This window comes from Pantherophis guttatus, chromosome 3 (genome assembly GCF_059756535.1).
Source record: "Pantherophis guttatus breed Tessera chromosome 3, ASM5975653v1, whole genome shotgun sequence".
NCBI classification, from domain to species: domain Eukaryota; kingdom Metazoa; phylum Chordata; class Lepidosauria; order Squamata; family Colubridae; genus Pantherophis; species Pantherophis guttatus.
The window spans coordinates 111,079,572-111,107,556 of NC_142065.1; the positions used below are offsets into that span (position 1 = coordinate 111,079,572).

Consider the following 27,985-nt stretch of genomic DNA (forward strand, 5'->3'; position numbering starts at 1 on the left):
CAAGAATGAGTAGGAGGTTGGACTAGAAGACCTCTAAAGTCCATTCCAACTCTGCTATTCTTATGTTCTAAAATGAAATAGAAGATACAGACAGCAAGGAGAAGTTTATTATTATTTTCAGGAAATAAATCAAAACCCTTGTCCCCTATTCACCTTAGAATTACCTTTGAACTATAAAGTCTTTATTCCAGCAGATGTCCAATAGGAAGAGCTTTCCCAATCTTTTGATTCAGATATACCTGAATTTTTTTAGATATTATCATAATTTGGATTCTAGCACTATAGAAATAGGAGAGCCAAGTAAATAAATTAGCAGGATCACAAACCATTCCAATTCCTTCCTTAGATTGTAGAACTATTGTTGCCATAAAGGCTAAAATAGCTTATATGGTAAGGATCATAATAGATATATATTAAAATCCAATTTTGTGGGTTTTAGAAGCAGCATTAGAAATATTTTTTTAGTTATCATAAGCCAAACTTCTTGTTGCTGTTAAAATAATAATGCTTATCATTTAATATCTGCTAAAGTAAAACAAAAAAGATTTTAGATGAAATTATAAACTGATTATGAAAATATCAGAGGACTGATTTGACAGTCCACTGTTTGTGCTTGCAAGAAATTGCTAAATAAGTAAATAAATTTCTGCATACCCATCTCTGAATTCCTCACCTTTGTTATCCTGTTATGCATCTCACGGACTTTGTCAGGCCTCTCTTCTATATATTTTCTTAACAACAGAATCTCACACTCTACCAACTTACAGAATCCATGGTTAGAACAGAGTGAAGCACATGTTCTCCTCACCAACCGCCTTGCTTTTTCAAATGGTATTATGAATTTATCCCATTGCTGAAGTCTGGCAAACCTAAATGATAAACTCACACGTTAGGTAGAAGGAGAGTCAACCCTTTCCTAATGAGGTATATAGAAACATGAGTTTTCAGAATGAAAGGACATCAAGGCCAAAAATATATATCTTTATACTCTCCACTCCTTTCATAGTTTAGAAATGTACTTATTTTCTCAAAAAACAAACTAATGTTGCAAAAAGAGAAATGGATGATGGAAGTTGATAGGAATATGGTTTATAAGATTCAGAGTTAGAATTATACTATACATTGGTAACATTAGTCCCTGGAAATCCATTACAGGGTTTTTTTGTCATACAGTACAAAAAGTTCTAGCTGACCCAATTATTCATTTAATTAAATTAAGTTAAACAATTTACTATCAGATGACAAGAATTAATTAATTTGGTATGCAACAGTGTCTAGTAGATTGGAAGTGTGTAATTAATTCTTTGGCTCCTCGTGACTTAACCACAAGAAATAAGTGGGGTATAGGCAGAGAATTAATTTCCTTTCTATATCAACCCTTTACGACTCTTTCACAGAAAATCCCATTTCTGTTATAGTTTAAAATATGTTTCAATAATCATTAGTCAGGTCAGAGGAAGATTCAGATACATATATCCATAGAGAACAGTGCAGCCTCCAACAGTAACACTGAGTTCCAGTAAGCCATGGATCAACTATAAATTTCTATCTTACAACATAAAAAGGAAGAACTATCATGTCATATAATAGCATTACAAAAAATTAAAGTTACCAAATTGCCAGAGAAGAATACAAACTCAACATGATGTTGTTCTGAGACATGAGGATGCAGTTTGTTTCATTAGCGAGAATAAAATCCTGGCAGTACTTAAATGGCTTAAAACAAAATCCTGGGGGGAAGGGGGAAAAAAGTATCATTAAGCATGTATCGCTGGGTATGATTCCAGTCAAAGCTGAATATCTACAAATGTTCAATAGCACATAGAAGATAACATATATCAATATTATTAACAGTTGCATCATTTGAAGAAAAATTCAGTGGAACAACTATATTGTTCATGGAATCTAGTAATACTGTATGCATAGCAAATATCAGCAGATCTGCAATGCCTATTTGGCAATAGCTTAATATCTCTGGGCATACAGAGGTATAACAACAAGAGTAGGCCAGACATGAAAAGTCAAAGATCAAAAAAGAGAAAGAGATAAAAATGCCATGTTTTGTGAAAAAAAAAAATTATTAATGAGGCCTGACAAGTTTTCAAGATTTGCTCTTGAAAAATATCTGTCAAAATATTTGGATCTGATTAATAAAGCTTTTCTTCTCTGATATGTGGATCTTTTTGTCTTGCTTTCTGCTCCTGGATCAAGTCATGCCACGGGGTGAAAATACTGCAAGAGACTCTAATTTGCCTTGAGTGTCAAAAGAGAGAAGTTCTGCAAGGATGACTGTTAGTATCTCATACTAGTGTCTTTTTATTTTCAAAATATTTCTGATGGTAATCATGTTGGCTAATTTGTTAATGTTAAAATGAACTTTTTTGACCTTTCTATATTTGCACAAAGTCCTTAATATTAAAATAATATATAACCTTACTATTAAAGTTACATATTCAGGTGATACCTAACCTGAAATTATATTTCCTAAGCTTATCCTGTGTCTAAGAAGTAAAGCTTTCTTCAAGTCAATCTCAACTCCTGGTATATATGGATTATATGGACATGACCAAGACTTGGTCACATTACTGACTATTGGGTGGAACTGGTTAGCAGGTGGCTGTGAAGGCTAACAAATTACAATTTGGGTTCCTTAACAGATTTTTTTTCTGATTATATGTTAATGTTAACATTGATAGTGATCTACCTTCTAGGGTTATGTGGAATATTTAATAACGAAAATTACATTTAAATTTAGTGATGGTATAAGTGATTATGTAGACTTTAAAATTTTTTAGAACTCTGAACAAGAGAGTTCAGAAATTAGAGCAGATTGATAGAGCACAAAGACAGCCCCCCAAGTAGTAATTGTTAGGGTTTCGTGAAGCAGCCCACTTCATGGAATCTCCTGGGTTCTGATCCTAGAACAATCTGTTTTGGAGCACAACCTCAATTCTACATTCTCTCTTTAAGTAAGCCCACTGAAATCAGTACTGTTTAATTCTGAGTAAATATCTATAGCCATCATTCTGCGAGATAAGACTGGTCTTTTCACAGATTATTTCTTTTCAGATTTAAAAATGCTCTTCTATTGTTTGTCTTTTAATTATTGTACAGATACACCCACTGCCTTGACAACATTTTGTTGAAAGGTAGATATAATTGTTTTTAATTTGTTTTTCTTAATTGAAACATGCATTTTAGATACTGTTTAAAGGACTCTGGATTTACCAGCATAAAGTATAATGTTCAGACACCCCGAAATGAAGAGTGACTGTCCAATAATATTGTCATCTCGAAAGGTGAGATCTTCTAGGCAACTCAACACTTGCACAGAATCTTGATATCTAAGAAGAAGCAGGAGGAAACATTTCTATGCAGCTGCAAGAAGCTGGTTCCCAAAAGGGTTGTCTTGGTTTGTTGTGAAAACTTGGTAACTATGTGTGTGCCTGAGGATGACAGTAGTGTAAGCATTATATATAAACATGGACCCTCTTAACAACTTATTGTTGTTATTGGTAGGGTTTGTGCTGGGAATCAAACCAAAACACATGATATGGATGACTATATATATTTGGCAACTAAATAAATATAATATATTGGCCAAATTGTTCATTCACATATAGGTTTATTTTTCTCTATATGTATGTAATATAAGTATGTAAAAACATTCTCTTATGTATGACTTACATATGTAGTTTACATTATAGACATATTTGCATGGGTATTGAAATATTTCATGTACATTATCCACAATTTAAGCAACGTAAGAAATGTATTTCATCTTGAAGACTTATTTGGCTTGGATTAGTATGTTGGTGTTATATACCAGGAAGGGATAGCAGTAAAGCCCAAAGTGGGCAAAGCACATCCATGTAGTATGTGTGTTGTTTGCAATGCCTGGAATCACACTAAAAACACATCAAGAGTGAATACTCCTTCACTATAATGAAACATAAAACAGCTCCTATTGATGTCAGTGAAAACTATTTTGAAGTTTCACTGCAGAGTGGGAAAATTTTTTGAAAAAAGGTTGCCAAAATAGAGGCTCTCTCCTAATTTTTCCACTATGTTAAAATACTTTGATACCTGTTAAGAATTAAACCCTTGCTTTTCTTGATCTAGTGACAACCATGATTCTTTTCCTAGTTACTGAAGCTTGGAAAAAAGAAGGAGATGACTCCACCACCAGATGGATTCTCAATTGACTGACCAACCACACTCAGCAGGTAATCTTCAATGAAACTACATTGACATGGGATGAAATATGAAGTGGGGTATCTTAAGATTCTGTCTTAGGTCCAGTACTCTTCAACATCTTCATACATGATCTAGAATGATGGGATAGAAGGGGAACTCATAAAATTTGCAGATGACACGAAGCTGGAAGGAATTGCCAGAGGTGTCAAACTCAAGGTCCATTGGCCACATCTGGCCTGTGGGGTGCATAATTCTGGCCCACGGGCAGCCATGGAAATGGCGAAGGACTGACCCGTGGTGCCTCTGCCAGCGAAAATGGAGCTTGGGAGGGCTGCGCATGGTCCTCCCAGGCTCTGTTTTTGGCCTGGATGGCCTCCTGCAGCCCTCTATCAGTGAAAATGGAGCCCATGGGGGCCAAGGGGTTCAGGAGGTCATCTAAGCCAAAATCAGGGCTGGCAGAGGGCTTCAGGAGGCCATCCAGGCTGAAAATGGGGCCTAGGGCCCCTGGGTTCCGTTTTGCTGGTAGCGGGCTAGCAAAACAAACTGAAAGCAAAATAAAACAAAAGGAGAAATATTTCCCCTTTTCCATTTGAGCATCCAAGAAGGGACAGGAAAGGAGAAAGGGAAAGAAGAAAGAAAAAGAAAAAGAAGGAAAGATGAGAAAAGAGCAAGGAAGGAAAAAGAAGGATAGAGGGAAAGGAAGAAGAAAGGAGAATAAAGAGGGAAGGAGAAGGGAGGGAGGGAGGGAAGTCCTGCCTTAGCACTTGGCCACCAGTAGATGGCAAGGCTCCTTTGGAGAACAAGGGTTTGGCGCTCTCCCTGGAGCGCCTTCCTCTACTGGAGACAATTAATCCCCCCAGCCCCAGCCGGGCCGCCACTGGTGCCCCTGAGACTAGTTATGTCGAGCTAGCAACATCCACCCTGATGCGGCCCTCAATGAAATTGAGTTTGACACCCATTTTAGAAGATAGGCTCAAGACCCAGAACAATCTTGGTTTGAACACTGGGCCCTATCCAATAAGATGCAGTTCAGTGGTGAGAAAAGTAAGGTCCTGTGCTTAGGCAAGAAAAATCAAATGTGAGGGAGGAGCTGACATTGGAGCGGAACGGACGAGTCTTCCATAAGCTCTATGGAAGTTCGCCGAATTCCTTATGCCAGAGGATCCAAACGGATCTAAGCCATCCTGAAGAGATGGTGAAGAGAAAAATGCCCTGTTGTTCACAAGGAGTTCGCTAACCTCCTTGTTTGGACCAGGGAAAGCTCTCAATTCGGCAAAGAGAAAAAGATGGACATTGTGCCGTTCAAGGCTGTGGCAGCTCCAAAGAAGAGAATGAAGAAAGACTGAAAATAGAGAAAGAACAGTGTGTTGGCTGGGTGAGAAATTTTAATATTTTAGCTTCTGTCAGAAATGCCCCTTTCTAAAAAGACTGACTAACAGTGGGGCTGAAAAAGGAGGGGGTGGCTCTGTCAAACCTCTACCCCCTAAATCAGTGGTGCATAAGCTCAGAGCAGAAAGAGATCCGAAATAAGGAGTGTTGATTGTTTTGATTAATTGGACATTAAAATGTTAAAAGGAGGAAAACGGATTGGTCATCTAAGGATTTTATAAACTTTATTTTATAAACTTTATTTTATAAACTTTAGTTGGCTCCGGAATCGTAAAGGAAAAAAAAAAAAAAGGGGGGGGGGGGGAGACTACCAGACAAAGCAAGCCAAGGGAAAGGAATAGAAGAAAAACAGTGCAACAGTGACATCTCCTGGCCAAAGTAAAACTCAGAGGGAAAGTGAAAGAAAGTGGAAAAACGAAACTTGATTATGACATTGGATAGCATAAACAGTGCTGTAAGACTTTTTTAAAGACTTAGATAAGCTGTCTGCATCTGGGACTTGTTTACTGAGGAAAACACAGTGGAAAGTGGAAAGAGTATAAGCTGTAAGCACTGCAGTTTTTTGATAGGACACAGATGTACAAATGAGTATTTGGAACTGGAGAATAATAGAGACTGTTAAAAGATAAAAAAAGAACTTTATACCTCAATTTTTAACATCTTCTCCCTGGAGATTCATAAAAAATGACTGGAATAGTAAAGGAATTGGATTTACTTTTTCAAATAGCAATGGACAGGATGGAAAGAGGATTTAAAGAGGCTATGGAAAAAATAGAAAACTCCATACAAGGACTAATTAAGCGAAGATCAAATTCTGTTGGAAAATGAGGAAACAATAGAGGAAAGGAAGGAACCAACAAAAAGAAGAAGAATGAGGAAGAAGAAAAAGAGGAGATAATAACGAAAATAATAGCGATGGATGAAGAAAACTTGGGGAGAAATATATTGAGAGGGTTGGATGATATCTTGGAAAGGAAGAAAGGGGCAGGGATAGGAAGCTTTGAAACCAGGCAGTTGAAGAGGGTGGAGAGGGGAGCAATAGTTAGATCAAATATTCAGGAAATAGATATAGAATCAGAGATGTAAGGGAGGAATATGGGAGGCAGGCCAAAAAAAAGCATAGCAAATAAAACACTGAGGCAGGCAATAGACAATGGTTAGATGTTCTTTTTCTATTCTTTAGCGGTGTTTGGTTTTGCTTTCCTCCCCTCCCTTTTCTATTTAAAGCATAGCAACAATAAGGCTGAAGCAGGCAAGAAATGATGAAGGGATGATTTCCCTTTCCCTGGTGTTACTTTGAGCGGTTTTTCTCTCCCATCTCCCCGTCTTTTTATTTTATTTAGTTTTCTTTTTTCTTATGCTTTTTGTTGTTCTTTGAAATGGGATAAACTTGATTTTATAGAGGTCTGATGGTTAGATAAGAAAGATAGAAGTTAGAAAGGAAGAGAAATTAAAAGAGGGAATCCTAATGAGGAGAATTGTTAAAGAGGAGGATGTTAAGTATCATTGTGATTATATTACTATGTTATTGTACTACTGCTATTATTGTGATGAATGCTATAACAAAAATGAATATTATGACTGATGAAAACTTACTGTACTCAGACCAAACACTGTTTGATGAAAACTGGATTGAATATAAATAAAATTAATAAAACATGGAAAAAAGAGAAAAGAAAAATCAAATGTGTAGGTATAGAATAAGCAGTCCCTGGCTTAACAATAGTAACTGTGACAGGGATTTAGGTGCTCTAGTGGAGCACCACTTAATTATGAGCCAGCAATGTGCTGCAACTGCCAGGATGCATCAACAGAGTGATAGTGTTAAGACATGAGAAGTAATACACCATACTTGGAACATTGCATCTAGTTCTGGTCACCATGATACAAAAAAAGAGATCCTGGAAAGTGTGTAGAGAAGAGCAACAAACATGATAAAAGGTCTGGAGGCTAAATTATGTAATGGTTGAGAAAGCTCTATGTCTATCTTATCGAAGAAAAGGATCAGGACAGAGCTAACTATATTCCAGTACTTGAAGTGCTGTCACAAAGAAGAGGGGATTAATTTATTCTGTAAGGCATCATAGGGCAGAGCAAGAAATAATGGTGGAAGCTTGTTAAAGAGAGGTTCTACATAGAAGAAAGAACAAATTTTTTGACAGTGAGAGCAATTAATCAATGGAATAGCTTGCCTTCTGGAGTTCCAGGTGTTCCATCACTGGAGGTTTACAAAAAGAGATGGGAAAACCATTTGACTGGGATGTATAAAGCTCCTGCCATGAAAAAATGCTTTTAAAAGTAAAAAAAAAAAAAAAGTCTCTGATGATTGCGCAACTCAGCTGTGATCGTCAGAGCCTTTTAAAAGCATTTTTTACAATCTCTTTGGCTAAAGAGATTGTAGAAAAAATGCTTTTAAAAGTAAAAAAAAAATTGGCCACGCCCACCCAGTCACATTACACTCCCCCCTCCACCAAGCCACCCCCACAGAACCGGTAGTAACAAATTTTACATTTTACATTCAACCTATTCTTCAAAGCACCTGAAGGCAAGACAAGAAGTAACAGAAGGAAGTTTATCAAAGAGTGGTCCTACCAAGAATTAAGGAGAAATTTCCTGTTAATCAGTCAACTGGCTTGCCTCCAGAAGTTGTGGGTGCTCCATCACAGGAAGTATTTAAAGAGAGATTAGGACAGCCATTTCTCCAGAATGGATATAGGGTTTCCTGCAGAGGGTTAGACTAAAAGACCTTCAAGGTCCCTTCAGCTCAATTATCCTATATTCTGTAAATAGACTGCTACTTCTACTATGTCAGTCAAGTAAAAACTATGTCTTGTTGCTTGTTAAGTTATTTATAAATTACTTTTCAGAAACCCTATCATTTATTGGGAGATTATCAGTGGGAGATGGGCAAAATGCTGCCCTTACTTGGGACCAAAGCAGACAAAATTTCAAGGCCACATCAGAAGTATGTATTTGGGTTTTTTAAAATTAGGATGGACCAATGATTGTATTATTTCATTCACATGGGTTTAACCTTGATTTCTCATTGCATGAGTATCTTTTGGGCAATTGTGACTTTGGTGACTTTGAGGTGCAAAAGGCCTTGTGCACCTTTCCCACAAAACAAATCTCAATTTTGGATTTGCAGCAAGAATTATGAAGGAGAAAAGAGGGGGGGGCACATATGGTTATCTAACCAGGTCCTGCTCTAGAATTAGAAAAAGGATACTAATGCTTGAGCAGGGGGTTGGACTAGAAGATCTCTGAGATCCATTCCAACTCTGTTATTCTGTTAATATAATATTTACAGAATTCACTAGACTACAGACTCACAAACTGAATTTAAATTTATCAACTTATATGGATCCAATCTATATGGTTAATTTCTGTTTCCAGAAGTCATAGCATAGTGCTGCAAGAAATCTTGGAGGTCTTCTAGTCCAAGCCCCTGCTTAAGGAAAGAGACCTTATATTATCCTGGTCAAATGGTTGTCCAATCTTTTCTGAAAACATCCAGTGATGAGAGCACAAACAACTCTGGATAGCAAGATATTCCATTGATTAATTGTTCTCACTGTCAGGAACATTTCTCAGAAAAACAGACAAATGGTTGTCCAATCTCTTCTTTAAAATCTCCCACAACTTCTTGAAGCAAATTGTTCCATTGATTAATTATTCTCACTGTCACAAAGTTTCTCCTTAGTTCTAGGTTGATTTTCTCCTTGATTAGTTTCCATGCATTGCTTCTTGTTCTGCCTTCAGGTTCTTTGGAGAACAGGTTGACACCCTCTTCCTTGTGGCAGCCCCTTAAATATTGGAACATTGTTATGTCACTCCTAGTCTCCTTAGTTCTAGACTGGCTCTCTCTTTAACAAGCTTCTGTCCATTGCTTCTTTTTTTGTATTGTGATTCTTTTTTTGTATTATGCTGATTAGAACTGAATGCTGTATTCCAAGTGCAGACTCACCAGCGCAGTATAAAGTGTTTCTTAACGTAATCTTGATACTATCCCTCTGTTGATGCAATCTTGGACTACCTTGGCTTTATTTAATTCAGTTTAGATCCAATTATCATTAAAACCAAAACCAGCGGGCAAGCTCATGCATGAAGCTCCCTTGCTGAAGCGGCGACCAGTGCACTCATGTATGAAGCTCCCTTTGTGGGAGTAGTAGGTGCACACACCCGCCACTTGCACAAATGGAGCGTGCACACTTGCGTACACCCACCTACCACTCACAGGGAACTATCCCCTCTCCCCTCGCCAGGCTGCCAAGCCAAAAAAGGTTGGGGACCACTGGATTAGATGACCTCCAAGTTCCCATCCAACTCTGTTATTCTGAAAGCCACATTTTTTGTAAAAAAAATAAATAAACATACAACCAAGTACCTGGTGCTAAGATAAAGAGCTTTGAAAATATCATGGAGCACAGTAGCATCAAGGTTAGGCCTCTTCAGCTGCTCATATAACTCGTGTGCACGATAACCTAAAAAAAAAAAAAGCAGTCCAAAAATATCTGCCTACCTTTTGAGCCCAAGAGTTGCTGCATTAGAAACTGTCAAGCTAACTTACCCAGTTGGATGGCTAAAGGCATGTTCCCCAAACAAAGCTTCATGTAAGCCAATGATGATGCTAGTTTAGCAATTGTCAGTAACCCTCCTCCAACAACTTGAAGATGAGAACTACGTTTGATGGCCATTAACTCATACTTCATCCATTCATGTTGGCAACCCATCATTTGATAGCAGAGGGAGAAATCCATATAGGAAGAGATTATCTATGACATTACAAATAAAGGCACAAATGATTTTGGTGCCTATTAAAAACATTTTAGTAGAAAGAATCTAGTATTGGTTTAGTCAGAAACTTGCAGGACCTATCTTGATCTTTCCTCAAACTTTTTCAATTTGAAGACCAAAATTGGTAATAATAGTTCAGGAAGATCTTTGATACTAAAAATGAGAATATCTGGACTTTTCAGTGTTTTTTTGTTTCTGTAAATTCTAGTATCTTGTTAATTTGTCTTAAATGGTTGAATTTTCAAGAAAACTTAAAAACCCCACTGTCCCCACAGGAACCCACTTACAGTATGAGATTGTATTAATGGTCTTAATGTCCTTTGTCTTATATAATACATTCAGATGATAGAGCAAACAAAGCATTGAACATTAGGGAATATAACCATGGCACCTTCTTCCAATATATATTTGGATGATATCAACATTACTGCCTTTTTACTAAAGTTGTGAAGTGAGAGTTTAATTCTATTGTGGCTGCTTCTTCCTATATTTCTTTTTCTTATTTTTCTTTATACTATGTTTCTTTTTATTTAAAATTTTATTTAAAAAATAAGCTAAGACTTTTTAACTTAAGTAATAAATATATGGCAGTAAATTAATGTTAGAATGTAAGATAATGAGAAAACCAAGCATTAATTAATAGTGCAGTAACTTCATTCACAGCAAACCAGTGAAGTTACTATATGTATTTGAATTTAAACTGCTTATTTCCATTACTTACAGTAGTTTAGATAGTACCCAAGTCCTGTTTCAGTATTAAAGTCATTAATGTTCACAAGAATCCTTGCACTTGACCTCTGCATTAAAGGTATGATTTTTAATTATCATCATTGTGAATACATCAAATTGGACAGAGTACCCAAAGAACAATTAATCAAACCATGAGAGTGCTAATCCAAACAAAATTACCTACAGCATGAATTGTCAGGTATCATTTGATACCAGTTTTCTCTCTAGTATAGAGAAGGAACAAGACAAGAATGGGGATAGTCTGCAAGGACAGAAAAGAAAGCTATCTACGTATACCTGAGATTCATCTTGAGACTCTTCTGCACAGTTCACCTGCATGAGGGCTGCCAAACGGGTGAACGTTTTCCTACTTCTGGCTACATCCAGATTGAAGAGCTGCCACAGCAGGGAAAGGCAGTGACCTTGCTGGAACAGAACTGCTAGTCTCTTCTCCCTGCTGTAAAAGGAAGAGCAACAATTTACATGGCACGAAAAACATCAGATCTACACAAGCACCCCCAACTTACTGGCTGTGAGAAAACTAAAAGACCCTAAGATCCTCCTATAACTACACACAGTGAAAGCTGGCTTGGGAAAGATGCGTATCAGTCAAGTCATTTGTTCAAACCATTCCTCTGTAATGCCTATAGTGCAGGATTGCATGGCTTTCCCTTTGCTTTTCCCATGGCAACATCTGATGCATAAGCAGGGTAATGTACCATGTAAATTTGACAACAAGAATTGGGGCGTTATTGATTTCCTGAAGTGTTCCATATAATATTGGTTGATTTTTTTTTATATGATGTAGATTATAATGAATTGGAAGCTGTACTAATTCTAAGCAGACTAAGACAGAATGATTATACATCTAACAGAATAATAGAGTTGGAAGAGACCTTGGATATCTTCTAGTCCAACTTCCTGATTAAGCAGGGACCTAAACTATTTCAGACAAATGGATGTCCAATCTCATCTTTAAAAGCTCCAGCTTCTTGTCCTATCTTCAAGTGGTTTGGAGAATAGATTGAACACAGATTCATTACCTGATTATCTTTTGCAGGATCTTCTTAGAGTGTATTGTATAAAGTGTATTGATGTCAGACTGATAGGATTGTAGTTTCCTAGATCAATCCCCCCCTCTTTTTTTTGAAGAAACTATGTCAGCTCTTTCCAGTCTTCTGATGGTTCCCCTGTGCTCCAGGATCTTTGAAAGATATAGCTCAGGTGTCAGCCTCCGCCTTTTACTGCTTTGGCTGCCATGGTAGCGGGGGGAGGGGGAGCTAGCATGGGGGTGGAAGTGTGCTGGAGGAGAAGAAATGAAAGTGAATCTTAAGCTATAGTGCTGCATCTTTGAAGCTGCTATTGGATCAACGGTCGTGGCATTCCTGATTGATGACACTGCCAGACGTATGCTTCCACCTGACCCCTGGGAGACCTTTGGATTGGCTGATTTACGTTGGACAGTGGGAGGGGATGCTTTCTATCTGTAATTTTCGCGCTTTTGCCTCAGATTCTGCTTTTCCTTGGTTGCAATCACTTCAATTTTCAATAAAAGTACCTTTCTCTATAAACAATGGAATTGGGGTCATTCTTTCTTGAATTTTGAAGGAAGCATACCTGACATTAAGCAGAATCTCAGTTTCCCAGCCATCCCGGATAACTACCGAGGAAGCTGAAACCAAAAGATGTCTGATCAAGAGAGTGATCAAGATCAGATGGGGGCATCTGGCTCTACGATGACTTTACTTCAACCGGAGGGAGAAGCCACGGAGTGGATGGAAAAATTACAGTTGAGAGAAGAGCCAGAGGAAGCCAGATGGTCGAGGGGAGTAGGGAGGTTGCCGGACCTGGAGAGGACCCCCCAAGGAATAATCAGCTCCAGACCCCAAAAGGGAGAGGCTGTATGGATGCAAGAGCAAAAGGAGCGCCTCATGATTGCTCAGGCTAGGCAACTTCTCAGCGATGCCGAAGAAAGCCGTAAAAGCCATGAATCGTATGTATTCCCTGTGGGGAAGGGAGGAGACTACCCCAGGGTGGATCCAGAGGAGGCTGCTTGTGGGGGAGAGAAAGAAGAAGCTGGGGAGGGAACATCTCAGGCTTCTGGGACCCAAGCAAGGGAATCAGCAGTCCAGGGGGCCCCAGCATTGCAGGCTCCATCTCGGAGACAAAAGAACCCCAAAATTCCCTCCCTAACCGACAAGTATGGAGGAAATCCGAAGACCTTGGGGCTTTTCCTGACCCAAGTGTGGAACTACATGCAGGACTAGGGGGAGGACTACTTATCGGATGCGGCACGAGTGAGATGCATCACGAATGCCCTAGAGGGGATGGCAGCTGAATGGATGGTGGTCCTCCACAATAAGAACTCCCCCTTGCTGAGAAATTACAACCTATTCATGGGGGCTCTTAGAAGGCAGTTGAGGACCACCTAGCTGAATGGAAGGCTAGACTCCAAATGAAGGGCATCCAGCAGGGCCGGAGATCGGTGTCAGAATACACCCAAAAGTTTCGCAAGCTGGCACCTTTCATGACAGGGTGGTCAGAAGTGGCCCTACTGGAGAGCTATAAAGGTGGATTGAATGAAGACGTCTACAAAGACTGTAGAGCATGGGGGCCCCCCGAAGATCTGCAGAGCTGGTACATAGTAGCGGAGGACAGGGAGATTGATCTGACCCGAAGCCAACTCCGTGGGGGCCGCCCAAGTGATCCGTCATCCTCCCACTACCGCAAAGGGACACCAAAGACGGCCGCAGGGAAAGCAGAATTCAAACCCAAGCCGAAGCCCTTCACGTGCTTCAAATGTGGAAAGGAAGGTCACCGGGCCGCAGAATGTTTCTCCAAGCCAGTGCCAAAACCTACTGGTTCAGGGGCAAAGAAGGCTGACAAAGCGCCCGCAAAAGCCCACAAAACTGCTCTAAAAGGGGAAGTCATTAAGTTCGCTCCCCGAAACCAGGGTGAGTTGGGAACTCTGACCACCGCGGACGACAGCAGGATGGACTCCGATTCCGACTCCAATGACCTGGTGAGTCACACTGGGGGCCCCATGCTCATTCCCGTAGAAATAAGGATGCCGTCCACAGGGGCACATGCGCAGATGTTAGCCCTATTAGACTCTGCATGCACTAGGTGCATAATCAGCCCGAAAGTGGTGGAGAAGATGGGCTTGAGGCTAAAAACGTTAAAAAGGCCCATTGCTTTCTGTCAGCTAGATGGATCTAGCAGGAGGGGGCCCAGCCAGTTTTGTGACCAAACCCATTGAGATGCAATTGGGGGGTCACTTAGAGACTCTCAGCTTTATTGTGGCCCCTGGCATGGAGCGACCCCTCATACTTGGACTGCCCTGGCTCCGTAGATGGAACCCGCATGTTAACTGGAAGACGGGGGTTTTGCGCATTCACGCTAGAAAATCAGGACTAGAGAGGGAAGAACCCCCCTAGAGGACAGAGTGGAAAACGAAGTGGCGGAGATGGCAATAGACCACATTGAGGGGGAGGAGAAGATTCCAAAGGAGTATGGGATCTCTGGGAGGTTTTCAATGAAAAGGCCTCAGATGTGCTGCCCCCCCACAGAGCCACGGACTGTACCATTGAAATACTCTCCGAGGTAAAGCTCCCTAAACCAAAAATCTACCCCATGACCCCTCGAGAACTGGGGGAATTACGAAAGTTCGTTGACAAAAACCTAGAACGGAGTTTTATCCAACCAGCCAGGCCAAGGGTGGCAGCACTGGTACTGTTCCAGAAAAAGAAAGATGGCTCCTTTTGTTTGGTAGTTGATTATAGGAACCTGAACGCCATTTGCATGGAAAATGTCTACCCCCTGCCGCTCATGAAAGACATGCTAGCCCACCTAGGCAAGGGGAAAATCTTCACCAAACTTGATTTATGAGAGGCATACTACAGAGTGCGAATCAAGGGAGGGGATGAATGGAAACAGCATTTAACTGTCCACTGGGATATTTCCAGTTTCGAGTGCTCCCTTTTGGACTACAAGGAGCCCCTGCTGTGTTCATGCAATTGATCAACGAAGTGCTGCATGAGCACCTGTATAAGGGGGTGCTGGTCTATTTGGATGACATTCTTATCTACTCTGAGAACATGGACGACCATGTGAAATTGGTGAGGACTGTCCTGAAAAAACTCAGGGCTGCTGAACTGTATGCCAAGCTCTCCAAGTGCGAATTCCACCAAAGCAAAATTGACTATCTTGGATATCGCATATTGCATGAGGGAATAGAGATGGATCCTGGAAAATTCCGGGCAGTGTTGGAATGGCCGCACCACATACCCGCAAACAACTACAGAGCTTCCTGGGATTTGCTAACTTCTATAGACAGTTCATCCCCTTGTTCGCTAAAATCGCGCTACCGATAACAAATCTTCTGAAAACAAAAGGTGAAGTAAAACCGAAGCCCTCCCGGGCCCTTGAATGGACTATGGACTGTCAGGTGGCATTCGAAAAGCTGAAATGGTTGTTTGCTGCTGAACCAGTCCTTAAACATCCGGACATGGAAGAGCCTTTTGTTGTACAAGCTGACACTAGCGACGTAGCAGGAGGAGCAGTACTTCTGCAAAAGAATGCAGAAGGGAAATTACAGCCCTGTGCCTATACCTCCCGTAAATTGTCGGTGACCGAAAGGAGATGGGCCATATGGAAGAAGGAAGCCTTTTCAGTACACTGGGCAGTGTTAACATGGAGACAATTTCTTGAAGGAGCTAAGCACCCTTTTGAAGTGTGGACTGACCATAAAAACCTGGAGGCTTTGAAAACACCGCGTAAGGTGTCACCAAAGCAAGTTCGCTGGGCTCAGCACTTCAAACGCTTTGATTTCACTCTACGCTACCTTCCTGGTGGGAAGAACTTCATGGCGGATGCACTTTCCAGATTGCCTCAATACAACAGTACTAAGGAGGAAGTGGTTCGCCCGATCATCCCTTCGACCCAACTAGCGGCACCAGTGACTACCAGAGAGCAGGCGAGAGACGATCCAGCCCTATCGGGCGATTTGCTTCAGAAACTACAAGAAGCTCTGAAAACTGACGAGTGGTTTCAAACCCACTCAAATGAATGTATACTTGTATGTTTCTGCCAGTTTGAGAGCATCAGTGTTGCAGCACGCTCATGACGCCAAGGTGGTGGGACACTTTGGATTCGTCAAAACCCTACATCTTGTTAAAAGACAATTCTGGTGGCCCGCACTCAAAAAGGACATAGAGGCATATGTAGCCAGCTGCCCAGTGTGTGCCTCAGCTAAGAGACCTCCGGGGAAGGCATCTGGTCTACTTCAGAGTGTAGCCAGGCCGAATGCCCTTTGGAAAGAGATATCCATGGATTTTATTGTAGACCTGCTGGATAGTGGGGGGAGCACAGTTATATGGGAAGTAACTGATTTGTTTTCCAAACAAGTGCATTTCATCCCATCTCCTAAGATCCCTTCAGCTAAAACACTTGCAAAAATGTTTATTCAACATGTGTATAGGTTACATGGTGCTCCGAAATGTATAATCTCGGACGGGTGTGCAATTTACCTCCAAAGAGTTCCTGATGTTGATAGGCTCCGCCCAGGGGTTAAGCTCCGCCCACCATCCCCAGACAAATGGGGCTTGTGAGAGAACCAATTCTGTGTTAGAACAGTATCTGAGATGTTATATAAATTATCAGCAAGATAACTGGGTGGACTTATTGCCATTTGTGGAGGTTGCATATAATAACTCCATACATAGCAGCAGAGGCTTCACTCTGTTCAAGGTGGCTTCTGGCCAAGAGTTTGTGCCAATTCCAGAGCTACCTCAAGATAACCCACAGAACCCCTCTTTGATTGATTGGATCGAACAATAACGAAACACTTGGTGCCCGGCACATTCTTATAGAGTGGGTGACATGGTTTACCTCTCCACCAAATATTTACAAACTTTCCAAAAATCAAAAAAGCTTGGACCCAAATATGTGGGACCTTTCCCTATTACTCGAGTCATTAATCCAGTCACAGTTGAATTGGAATTGCCAAAAAATTTGTGCTGAATCCATCCCGTGTTTCATGTCAGCTTACTGAAACCGGAACATTCATCCCCTTTATGTCTGGACCAAGAACCTCCTCCTGTCCTCATTCTGATTGAAGGAGAGCAACATTTTGAGGTTAAGGAGATCTTGGATAGAGAGATTATCAAGAGATATAGAATTTTTAAGACCCTTTCTGGATGAATATACAGCTAAAACACATGAACTAATTCAGACAATGGGAACAAAGCTTGAATCCAAGCTCAATATTCTTTCAATGGAACTCCAGGAGGAAATCCAACATTTGACTGGAGATATCAAACAGGTGATGGATAGAGAGGATCTTATGGAGCACAAATTGGAGAAGACAAATGTTTTATATGAAGCTGACCTGGAGGAGAGAACAATTTTGGAATCTCAGATTAAAGAATTTCAATTAAGATTTCGAGCAATTCCTCAACAGTCAGGAGAAGATATCAGATGATCTGGTTATATTCCTACAAGACCCAAAAAATAACAGAACATTTGACAAGGACATTAAATGAATTTGGGGCTTTAGCAGGTTTTAAAATAAATTAACAGAAAACAACAACATTGATTAAGAACATGTCATCTCAGGACTGTGGTATATTGATTAAAAAAATCAGGTTTTAAGGTTCAGAAAAAGATGAAATATTTGTGGATTAGGTTGACAAATACAAATATAAAACTATTTCAAAATAATTATGTGCCTCTTTGAAATGATATTAAAAAGGACTTACAACGATGGGACAAATTACATTTATCACTATTGGGTAGAATTTCTGTGATTAAGATGAATGTCTTACCAAAGATGCTCTTCTTGTTTCAGACATTACCAATACTTGCAACTATTGTTTCAAAGTAATTCCATCTAAACAATGGCAGAGGGATATTTCCAAGTTCATATGGCAAGGGAAAAAAACCAAGAATTAGATATAAGGTATTGCAAGATGCTAAGGAAAGAGGGGGGTTGGGTTTACCAGATTTGAAATTGTATTTTGATGCATGTTGTCTGGTCTGGCTAAAAGAGTGGTGAACATCCAGAACAAGAGGCTACTTGATATAGAAGGTCATGAATTAAGGTTTGGAGGGGACGGTTATTTATGGTATGATAAAGTTAAAGTTAATGTTGATTTCAACAATCACTTTGTTTTAATAAAAACTAATAGAAAGGATTTTATTAATTATTTTTATTAAAACTAATAGAAAGGATGCAATTTGGAGAACATTTTACACAATCTATTAAGGCAATATATCAAAAACAAACAGCACAAATAATAATCAATGGTGGTTTAACAGATAATTTTAATATAGAAAAAGGAACAAGGCAAGGCTGTCCCTTGTCTCTGTTATTGTTTATTTTGACGCTGGAAATTTTATTAAATAAAATACGTGGGACTGATATAATAAAGGGAATTAGAATTAGACGGCATGAATATAAGCTATGAGCATTTGCGGATGACCTGGTGGTTACCTTAGCCCAATCGGTACAATCGATTACAGCCTTGATGGATATAATCTCCTCATATGGACAAGTATCTGGTTTTAAAATAAATACAGCTAAAACAAAGATAATAGCTAAAAACATGGACAGAAGCCAGAAAGAAGAGATAGAAAGGTTAACAGGATTTGAAATAGTTAAGAAGGTTAAATATTTAGGGGTTTATATTATGACTGCAAATACGAAATTATATCAACATAATTATGAACCGTTATGGCAAAAAATACAGAAAGAGATGGAAAATTGGAAGAAATTGCAACTGTCTTTGCTGGGTAGGATAGCCGCTGTAAAAATGAATATCTTACCAAGATTTTTATTTCTTTTTCAAATGATACCTATACTTACAAAAGATGAAAATTTGAAGGAATGGCAGAAGGGCATAAACAAGTTTGTGTGGGCAGGGAAGAAACCACGAGTTAATCAAAAGATAATGCAAGACACCCGAGAAAGAGGTGGTCTTAAAATGCCCAATTTAAGACTGTATTATGAAGCTGCTACCCTCTCAGCAATTACAGATTGGATAAATTTAACGGAGGAAGAGATACTGAATATTGAAGGATATGGTCTGGTCTACGGCTGGCATGCTTATCTATTGTATGACAAGAAAGTAGATAAGACTTTTAAAAGTCACATATTAAGAAATGCTCTACTGCGTGTCTGGAAAAAGTATAAATATAAACTAAAGGATAAGTTACCAATATGGACAGTACCCAGACACGCGATAGAGAATATAAATTTGGAGCAAAAGCAAGGTAAATTTACATATAAGGAACTCCTTTATAAGGAAGGAGTCAGATTACAATTAAAATCTATGGAGCAATTAAGAGAAGAAGGAATTATTAAGACTTGGTTTCAGTATGGTCAGCTGCAGGCCAGATGGAGAGAGGATCAAAAAACTGGTATTTTGCAGCAAGATGAGAATTTGATAAAGCAAATAAGAGATAAAGGTCAAATGCATATTAAAAGGTTGTATAATGTATTAGTGGAAATAGATTCGGAAACAGAGCTAGTCAAGGATTGTATGATAAAATGGGCACAAAACATAGGTGAACCAATAATGTTGGATACGTTATTGGAAAAGATATGGGTTAGAAATGTAAGATTCACACAAGCTCAAAACTTAAGAGAGAATTTTTACAAAATGTTTTATAGATGGCATTTAGACCCAAAAAAACTAGCCTGCATGTATCCAAATTTACAACCCAAGTGTTGGCGATGTGAGTGTGAAGATGCTACATATTTTCATATATGGTGGACATGTAAAAAAATTAAGGCTTTTTGGATAAAAATATGGTGGATTATTCAATATATTTTAAGGAAAAAAATTAAATTTACACCACAGTTTTTTTTGTTGGGAATAGTCACGGATTGTACTGTAATAGGGACTAAGTTGGTTTTGAATTTAATAACAGCTGCCAGGTTACTGGTGGCACAGTACTGGAAGAAGGAAGATCCACCTACCATTGAGGAATAGACATTAAAAGTTGTGCATCTGGCAGAGATGGCAAAAATTTCATCATATCTTAAAGATCATTCAAATGAAAGATACATATCAGAATGGAGAAGATGGATTGACTATATACAAAAAAAGTATCCAAACAAGAAGATTTATATAGCTTATGAATGAAATATTTTTAAGTAGTTTATGTTTATAGTTTTTGAGTTATAAGGAGTTAAAGATTTAGGGAGAATATGAATGCAATAATTTGTTAGCATATTTTAGGTTTATGTTTGTGAATGCTATACCCTGTGCCTGTTCTGGGAAGTCTAGGGAGGGGGGTGGGGGGGAAGGAGGGGAGGGGGAAAGGGTGGGGGGAGAAAATGTTTGTATTTCTTATAAAACTTTTCAATTAAAAAAAACAATCACTTTGTTAGATGTGCCAAACTAAGAGTTTGGAATAAATATAAAACAATGTTTTCCATGAAGTTGCCTTTTTGGGTATGCCCCCAGGAAGCTTTTTTTAAGAAAAGAAATGGTGGCAAAAGCGGATTGATGACTTATGGTAAAATAATATATTTCAATTCTGATGACCTCAAGTTGAGGAAAGAGTTAGAATTAGAAGGCCATGTTTGCCATTGGTTCATATACCAACAACTGAAAGAAAGATTTAAACTAGATAAAAAGATTTATAGGTTTGACTTTGTTAAAAATGAATTGGAAATCTTATTCTGTGATAGGAATAAACATATTATTGCTAAGGTTTATAAAATGTTATTAAAACTGAATTTGTAAAACATTGTATGATTCAGTGGGCAAGGAACTTTGGCCATAATATGATGCTTGAACAACGGGAGAATATGTGGACAAAAGGTTTAAAATTCACACTAAACTATAATTTAAAAGAAAAATTTTATAAGGTGATGTATCATTGGTATTTTACATCAGACAAGTTATCCAGAATATATAAAGGTATTTCAAATGAATGTTGGAAATGTAAATGTAAAGAAGGGAACTTTTATCATTTGTAGTGGACATGTGATAAAGCAAAGAAATATTGGAGTAGGATTCATATTCTAATACAGAAAATTCTTAAAGTGAAGATAAAGATGAAACCAGAAACTTTTCTTTTCTTAATGGAAAAAGACATGGGGGGGAAATTGGAACTCTGATCTTATATATGTTGATGGCAGCAAGACTACTGTATGCACAAAAATGGAAGGACATTTCGATTTGCACTATGGATGAATGGAGTTGATGGAGTTAGCAGAGATGGCTAAATTGACCATTTTGATCAAACAAAGAATATGAGTACTTTTGTTTCTACTTGGAAATTGCTTCTGGACTTTGTGCTTGAGGTGGGAAAAAATGAAACTTTGATTTTGGGTTTTACTGATTAGATTGATTTGTCATTATAGAAATGGCTAATTTATACTATTATGGAACAGTAAAAAGTTGAGGTTCAACCTTAATGCCTTATTCTACTGCAACAGAGGGAGTCAGAAGTCAATGTGTTTTTTCTTTTCCCCCTCTTTTCCACACTTCTCTCTTCCCCTTCCCCTCCCCTATTTTTCCTACTATTTGCTTTTGTATTTTTGTATTTTATATTATAAACTGATAAAAAAAACAGATCTGCAAACATCTAGAAACAAATACAGTTATAACTAGAAGTCAGCATTGTTAAAGTCAGATTGTTAAAAACATCATGCCAAACCAATCTTATTTCATTCTTCAACATAGTGACTAAATTAGTAGACCAGTGAAATGTTATGGACATAGTATATTTAGACTTCAGCAAGGCATTCGACAAAATAAACCGCAACCTACTTCTTGGTAAACTAGAAAAAAGTGGGCTAGATAGCATCACCACCAGATGGATTTGTAACTGGTTAACAAACCATACTCAACAAGAAGTTCTTTATGGTACTATGTCTACATCAAGGGAAGTAAGCAGTGGGGTACCACAAGGTTCCATCTTGGGCCCAATACTCTTTAATATTTTCATAAATGACTTAGATGAGGGAATAGAAGGGGAACTTACCAAATTTGCAGATAATACTAAGCTGGCAGGAATAGCCAACACCCTAGATGATAGGGTCAAGATCCAGATGGATCTCAACAGACTTGAACACTGGGCCCTATCTAACAAAATGAAATTCAATGTAGAGAAAAGTAAAGTCTTACACTTAGGCAAGAAAAAACAAAAATACATGTACAGTTTAGGTGAAACCTGGCTTAATAGCAGTAACTGTGAGAGGGATTTTTGAGTCCTAGTGGACAATCAACTGAATATGAGTCAGTAGTGTGCTGCAGCTGCCAAAAAAGCCAATGCAGTCCTAGGCTGCATTAACAGAGGACTGAATCAGGATCACATGAGGTACAGTACTAGCACCGCTTTATAAAGCCTTTGTAAGGCCACACCTAGAATACTGCATCCAGTTTGGATCACCACACTATAAAAAAGATGTTGAGATTCTCGAAAAAATAAGAGAAGAGCAACAAAGATGATTACGGGCCTGGAGGCTAAAACATCTGACAAACGGTTGTAAGAACTAGGCATGGCTAGTGAAGAAAAGGATCAGGGGTGACACGTCAGTGTTCCAATATTTGAGGGCTGTCATAGAGAGGATGGGGACAATCTATTTTCCAAAGCACCTGAAGGCCAGACAAGGAACAATGGTTGGAAACTGATCGAGGAGAGATTCAACCTAGAAATAAGGAGAATTTTTTTGACAGTAAGAACAATCAACCAGTGCAACTGCTTGCCTTTAGAAGTTCATCACTGGAGGCTTTCAAGAAGAGACTGGACAGTTACTTGTCAGAAATGGTATAGGGTCTCCTGCTTAAACAGGGGGTTGGACTAGGTGACCTACAAGGTCCCTTCTCCTGTGTCTTTTGCATATTTTAATGATTATTTTTATTTTTATTAATTATTGCTTTAGATATTTATTGTTTGATTATAGGAATTAGGTATGGCTAGTGAAAAAAGGACTAGGAGAGACATGATAGTATGGTACCAATATTTAAGGGGTTCCTACAAAGACGAGGGGGTCAACCTATTTTCCAAAGCACAGAAGGCAAGACAAGAAGCAATGGATGGAAACTAATCAAGGAGACAAGCAACCTAGAACTAAAGAAAAATTTCCTGACAACGAGAACAATCAACCAATGAAGCAGTTTGCCTTCAGAAGTTGTGAGTGCTCCATCACTGGAGCTTTTTAAGAAGAGATTGGACAGCCATTTTGTCCAAAATGGTATAGGGTCTCCTGCTTAAGAGGGGGTTGGACTAGAAGACCAAGGTCCCTTCCAACTCTGTTCTGTTCTGTTCTGGTCTAAAATGCTTCCTTCTCCCACTGCAGCCCATACACACTCAGTCTTTATAAACAGTTTGCAAGTATCCTTACCCACTGGATATTTGCCATAAAGTTTGTTTGTTCTGATGAGACAAATGTTTGGAAGTTTCCACCATAAACATGCAAAAGGCTCCTACAACAGTTATTGGGAAGCTTTTCTTCAGTAAGCTCAAAGCCTTCTTTATCAGTTTTTTTGCAGAAGTAATTTGACCCATATTGTAACAGACCTACAGACATGCAGATAGAATAAAAGAAATTGATAATTTTTTTTGTATATCTCCTTTATGATGCCTAAAAATGTGTCATAAAATCATGTTCTTGCAGCATGGCTAAATATACTTAAAACACAAGAATATATATTTAAAGCAGCCAAGAAGAAATAATGAGGCTTCTTCTGTACTAAGCACTTTTATGAAATTATTTTTGTATCCTTATATAATGTAGCAGAAGAAGACACAGCACTTTGTAGGGTATTCTACTTGCCTCTTATCTATCTCCTCTGTTTTCATGGTTGCTCCAGAGATGGGTTAGGGAGCAGAGGAAGGGAGATAAAGGATATGGCAGAATTATATCAAAGAAGCATTGTAAAAAACCAGCAAGATCAAGAGGTGTGTCATACCTTACAAATCAATCAATGAATTGTGAAAAGCTTCTGAGGCCATTTCTTTAATAAATCTAAATGTAGGGAGAGGCTGATCATTAAAAGTGGCAATGGAAGAATTTCTGTTACAGCAAATCAAGCACTGCGACATGAAGGAAGACCATATCATAAAATGACAACTGATGTAATACTGTACATTTGACTGAGCAGCTGTAGAGAATGGGATATTCTAGTGGGCTTTACTATATTCAGAGAAGTGGTAAGTATGCAAATGGCTACAGCAGACACAATCGTCTTACCTCTCCCTTCAGGCTGTACAAAATGGACACCTCAAATTGGTTAATGAGTTTATGCTTGTATTCCGAAGATCTCAAGAGGCTCTCTGCTGTATTCAGATATGTAAAGGCCTCAAATAAGAATAACAGAACAGAAAGAATTCATTTCTGCATTTTATATGGTGATCCCCAATTACCAACAATTCTCTCACCATAGGTTATAAATTCTCAAGGACAAATATTCAGATACCATAGAGGGGGTGAATCCAGGGTGCAGACATAGCATCTATTCACCATATAGAATCTGTTCACCATATAGAAAAAGATAATCTGGTAAACCAGTTCAGTTTTTTTATAGGGGGGAAGTAATTTGGGTCTTTGTTATTTTGGCAAGGCACAACAACTTGCCAGGTTTAACAGTATTTTGGTTAGCTATACCTACTCAGACAGAAAAGAGAGAACAAGCTTACTTTAAATATAAAAGTGATGAACTAAAATATGCTGATTTGCAAAGTGGCATGTTCTCCCAGCACTAAAATTTAGTATTATGATCAGTAGTGGGACTCAGCTGGTTCGCACCAGTTTGGGAGAACCGGTAGCTAACTTTCTGAGCAGTTTGGCGAACCGGCTGTTGGAAGAAATCTCCTTCCAACAGCCTTTTGTTTTTCGCACCTTATTATTTATTTATTAGTTCAATTTATATGCCACCCTTCTCCGGAGACTCAGGGCGGCTTACAATGCATTTAGAAAACCATTATAAAAACATTTAAAAATTAAAACATTAAAACCCATTCACACCATTCATGGCCGGATTTCACAAGATCACAACAGCGAGATAATGGCCCCAGACCTGCCAGAAAAGCCAGGTCTTTACCACTTTTCGGAAGGCCAATAGGGTGGGGATGGTCCGGACCTCAGGAGGTAACTGGTTCCAGAGAGCTGGGGCAGCCACAGAGAAGGCCCTCCCCTGCGGGCCCGCCAGCCGGCATTGTTTAGCTGACGGGACCCGGAGGAGACCAACTCTGTGGGATCTTACCAGTCGCTAGGAGCTATGTGGTAGAAGGCGGTCTCAAAGATAACCTGGCCCTGAGCCATATAGGGCTTTAAAGGTAATAACCAACACCTTGAATTGTGCTCGGAGACCAATAGGGAGCCAGTGCAGCTCATGGAGAATTGGTGTAATGTGTAATCTAGGTACACCCACGATAGCTCGCGCAGCTGCATTCTGGACCAACTGTAGTCTCCGAACACTTTTCAAGGGTAGCCCCATGTAGAGCGTGCTGCAATAATCTAACCGTGAGGTGACAAGGGCATGAATGACAGTGAGGAGAGCCTCCTGATCCAAGTAGGTTCGCAATTGGTCTACCAGGCGAACCTTTTTAAAGGTCCCCCTAGCCACAGCTGTCAGATGTTGCTCTAATCTTAGCTGTGAGTCTAGGAGGACACCCAAATTGCGAGCCCGTTCTGAGGGGGACAATTTCTCCCCCCCCCCGAACCAAGGATGGACAATCAACATAGTCTTTAGGAGGCAATACCCACAGCCACTCGGTCTTGTCTGGGTTAAGTCTGAGCCTGTTGACTCCCATCCAGACCCTCACAGCCTCCAGGCACCAGCACATCACATCCACTGCATCACTGAATTGATGCGGGGTAGAGATATACAGCTGGGTATCATCAGCGTATTGCTGATATCTCACCCCGTATCGTCAGATGATCTCACCCAGCGGCTTCATGTAAATGTTAAATAGGAGGGGAGAGAGGACCGAGCCCTGAGGCACCCTGCAAATGAGGGGCCTAGGGGTCGAACTCTGTCCTCTTATCAACACCGACTGTGACTGACCAGAGAGATAGGAGGAGAACCACCGTAATACGGTGCCTCCCACTCCCAACTCCCTTAGTCGTCCCAGAAGGATACCATGGTCAATGGTATTGAAAGCCGCTGAGAGGTCAAGTAGCACCAAGATGGAGGAATGACCCCCATCTCGGGCTCGCCAGACCAAAGTAGTTTCCGTGCTGTAGCCAGGCCTGAAGCCAGACTGAAAAGGGTCCAGATAATCCATTTCATCCAATGACCGCAGGAGCTGAAGTGCCACCACTTTCTCTACAACCTTTCCCACAAAGGGTAGGTTGGAGATTGGATGAAAGTTCTTTAATTCTGCTGGAGGTTTATCCTGTCAGAAAGGCAGGAAGGAGGCATTTTGGTGTGGTTCTGTGTGTTGTTTCTAGCCTAATCCTGTTTATCTTTATTGCCCTTCTTAAGTGTTTTCTGAAACTGTCTCTGTGGGTAAGCCTTGTTACATTGTAACAGCTGTTAATGGTTCTTGGCAGTACACCCAGACTTTCTATAGCCTGAACAGCTTCTCTGGAGTTTTTTTCCCCTTTGCTGGTACTTTTATTCCAGGGCTTGACTTTCTTAAAGGGGAAGGATTGTTTTAAGCCTTTTACACTGCTTTAGTGGTTCCTGGCACTGTCCTTTTGGGGTGTACTTCCAACATGGTTGAATCCCCTCCCAGCCACTCCTTGCCTCCTCCATCCCTAATCAGGCAACTCAGCTTGGATCGTCAGAGGCATTTAAGAGAAAAAAAGCCTCTGCCGATCAGGCAACTCAGCTGGGATCATTAGAGGCTTTTAAAAGCATTTTTTCTACAACCTCTGAAAAGGTTAAAAGCCTTTGACAATCCCAGCTGAGCCGCGCAATCATCAGAGGCTTTTTTTTTTTTACTTTTAAAAACATTTTTTTGGCCGAAGAGGTTGTAGAAAAAATGCTTTTTTTAAAAGCCTCTGATGATTGTGCGGCTCAGCTGGGATATCTTTGGGATATCTTGTGAGGTAAATGAGACCAGCCAGCATCTTTAAGTAGTGCAAATGGATCTAAGGATTGCTTCTCCTGGGTGGGAAAGGTAGCTTTGTCAGTTCACTGAGCACAGGAGTCTCTTCTCTATGGGGATTCTTCAGTCATTCAAGCCATGGTTGTCCCAAAGCTGCTTTTTTCAAGAGGCAACTGGACTTTCTTGGTTTCTAGAAAGTCCAGTTGCCTCTTGAAAAAGCACCTTTGGGACAGGAGTCTCTTGCATTGCTTTGGAGTGGCCAAGGCACATGATTGCTCACTGACAGTAAGATTAAAAAAAAAAGGAGGTAGCAGTGTAGAGCCTCCCTGCAATTAGTTTTAGTTTTTTCTCATGATAGTAGGCTTAGTAACATGGCACCAGGGTTGAAGTTTATTTAAATATCTGTGGCATGTACTAATTTTATTGTGATCCTGACAAGCTTGGGAGGGCAGAGACTTGAACTTGGGTCCCCTATATACTTTTTAATTTGTCTCTTTAGCTCAGCATTTTGTAGCCCAAGTATGCCCACCCACTTTCTGAAGAACTTAAATGACCACTCTGCTAAAGGGTTTCACTTTATGAGCAAGAGTTGGCTGCTGATAGTTATCGTTGCATTTTAACTATTTTAATTCCTCAAAAAGAGCCTTGGTAGTACAGTGGTCTAAAGCACCCTGTTATTAACACAGCTGCCTGCAATTACTGCAGGTTCGAATCTTATCAGGCTCAAGGTTGACTCAGCCTTCCATCCTTTCTAAGGTAGGTTAAATGAGGACCCAGTTTGTGGGGGCAATAAGCTGACTTTGTATAAATATACAAAAGTATGAAGGCTATTGCTTAATGCATTGTAAGCTGCCCTGAG

General features: G+C 39.6%; 2 protein-coding genes across 10 annotated transcripts in view; one reads left to right on the forward strand and one right to left on the reverse strand.

The window, feature by feature from the left end:
• LOC117661240 (adenylate cyclase type 10) overlaps positions 1-27,985 on the reverse strand; it is a 96,212-nt gene that overhangs the window by 37,792 nt on the left and 30,435 nt on the right. For 2 of the 3 annotated variants that reach the window (XM_087891153.1, XM_087891154.1), the window contains exons 13-19: positions 24,323-24,430; positions 23,474-23,649; positions 11,410-11,569; positions 10,157-10,361; positions 9,974-10,070; positions 1,613-1,730; positions 674-869 (exon numbers count right to left, since the gene is read on the reverse strand). In XM_087891153.1, the coding sequence (XP_087747279.1) occupies positions 1,718-1,730; positions 9,974-10,070; positions 10,157-10,361; positions 11,410-11,569; positions 23,474-23,649; positions 24,323-24,430 (759 nt within the window). In that variant the 3' untranslated portion in view covers positions 674-869; positions 1,613-1,717. Of the gene's footprint in view, positions 1-164; positions 280-673; positions 870-1,612; positions 1,731-3,228; positions 3,345-9,973; positions 10,071-10,156; positions 10,362-11,409; positions 11,570-23,473; positions 23,650-24,322; positions 24,431-27,985 lie in introns of all 3 variants that reach the window. The other variant, XM_087891152.1, reaches the window with a different exon arrangement.
• LOC148114757 (uncharacterized) overlaps positions 1-27,985 on the forward strand; it is a 167,609-nt gene that overhangs the window by 24,948 nt on the left and 114,676 nt on the right. For 4 of the 7 annotated variants that reach the window (XM_087891169.1, XM_087891163.1, XM_087891164.1 and 1 more), the window contains exon 2: positions 4,147-4,226. The gene's annotated coding sequence lies outside the window, so the exon portion shown is untranslated. Of the gene's footprint in view, positions 1-2,211; positions 2,292-3,113; positions 3,150-3,201; positions 3,300-4,146; positions 4,227-27,985 lie in introns of those variants that run through there. The other 3 variants (XM_087891168.1, XM_087891162.1, XM_087891165.1) reach the window with 2 other exon arrangements.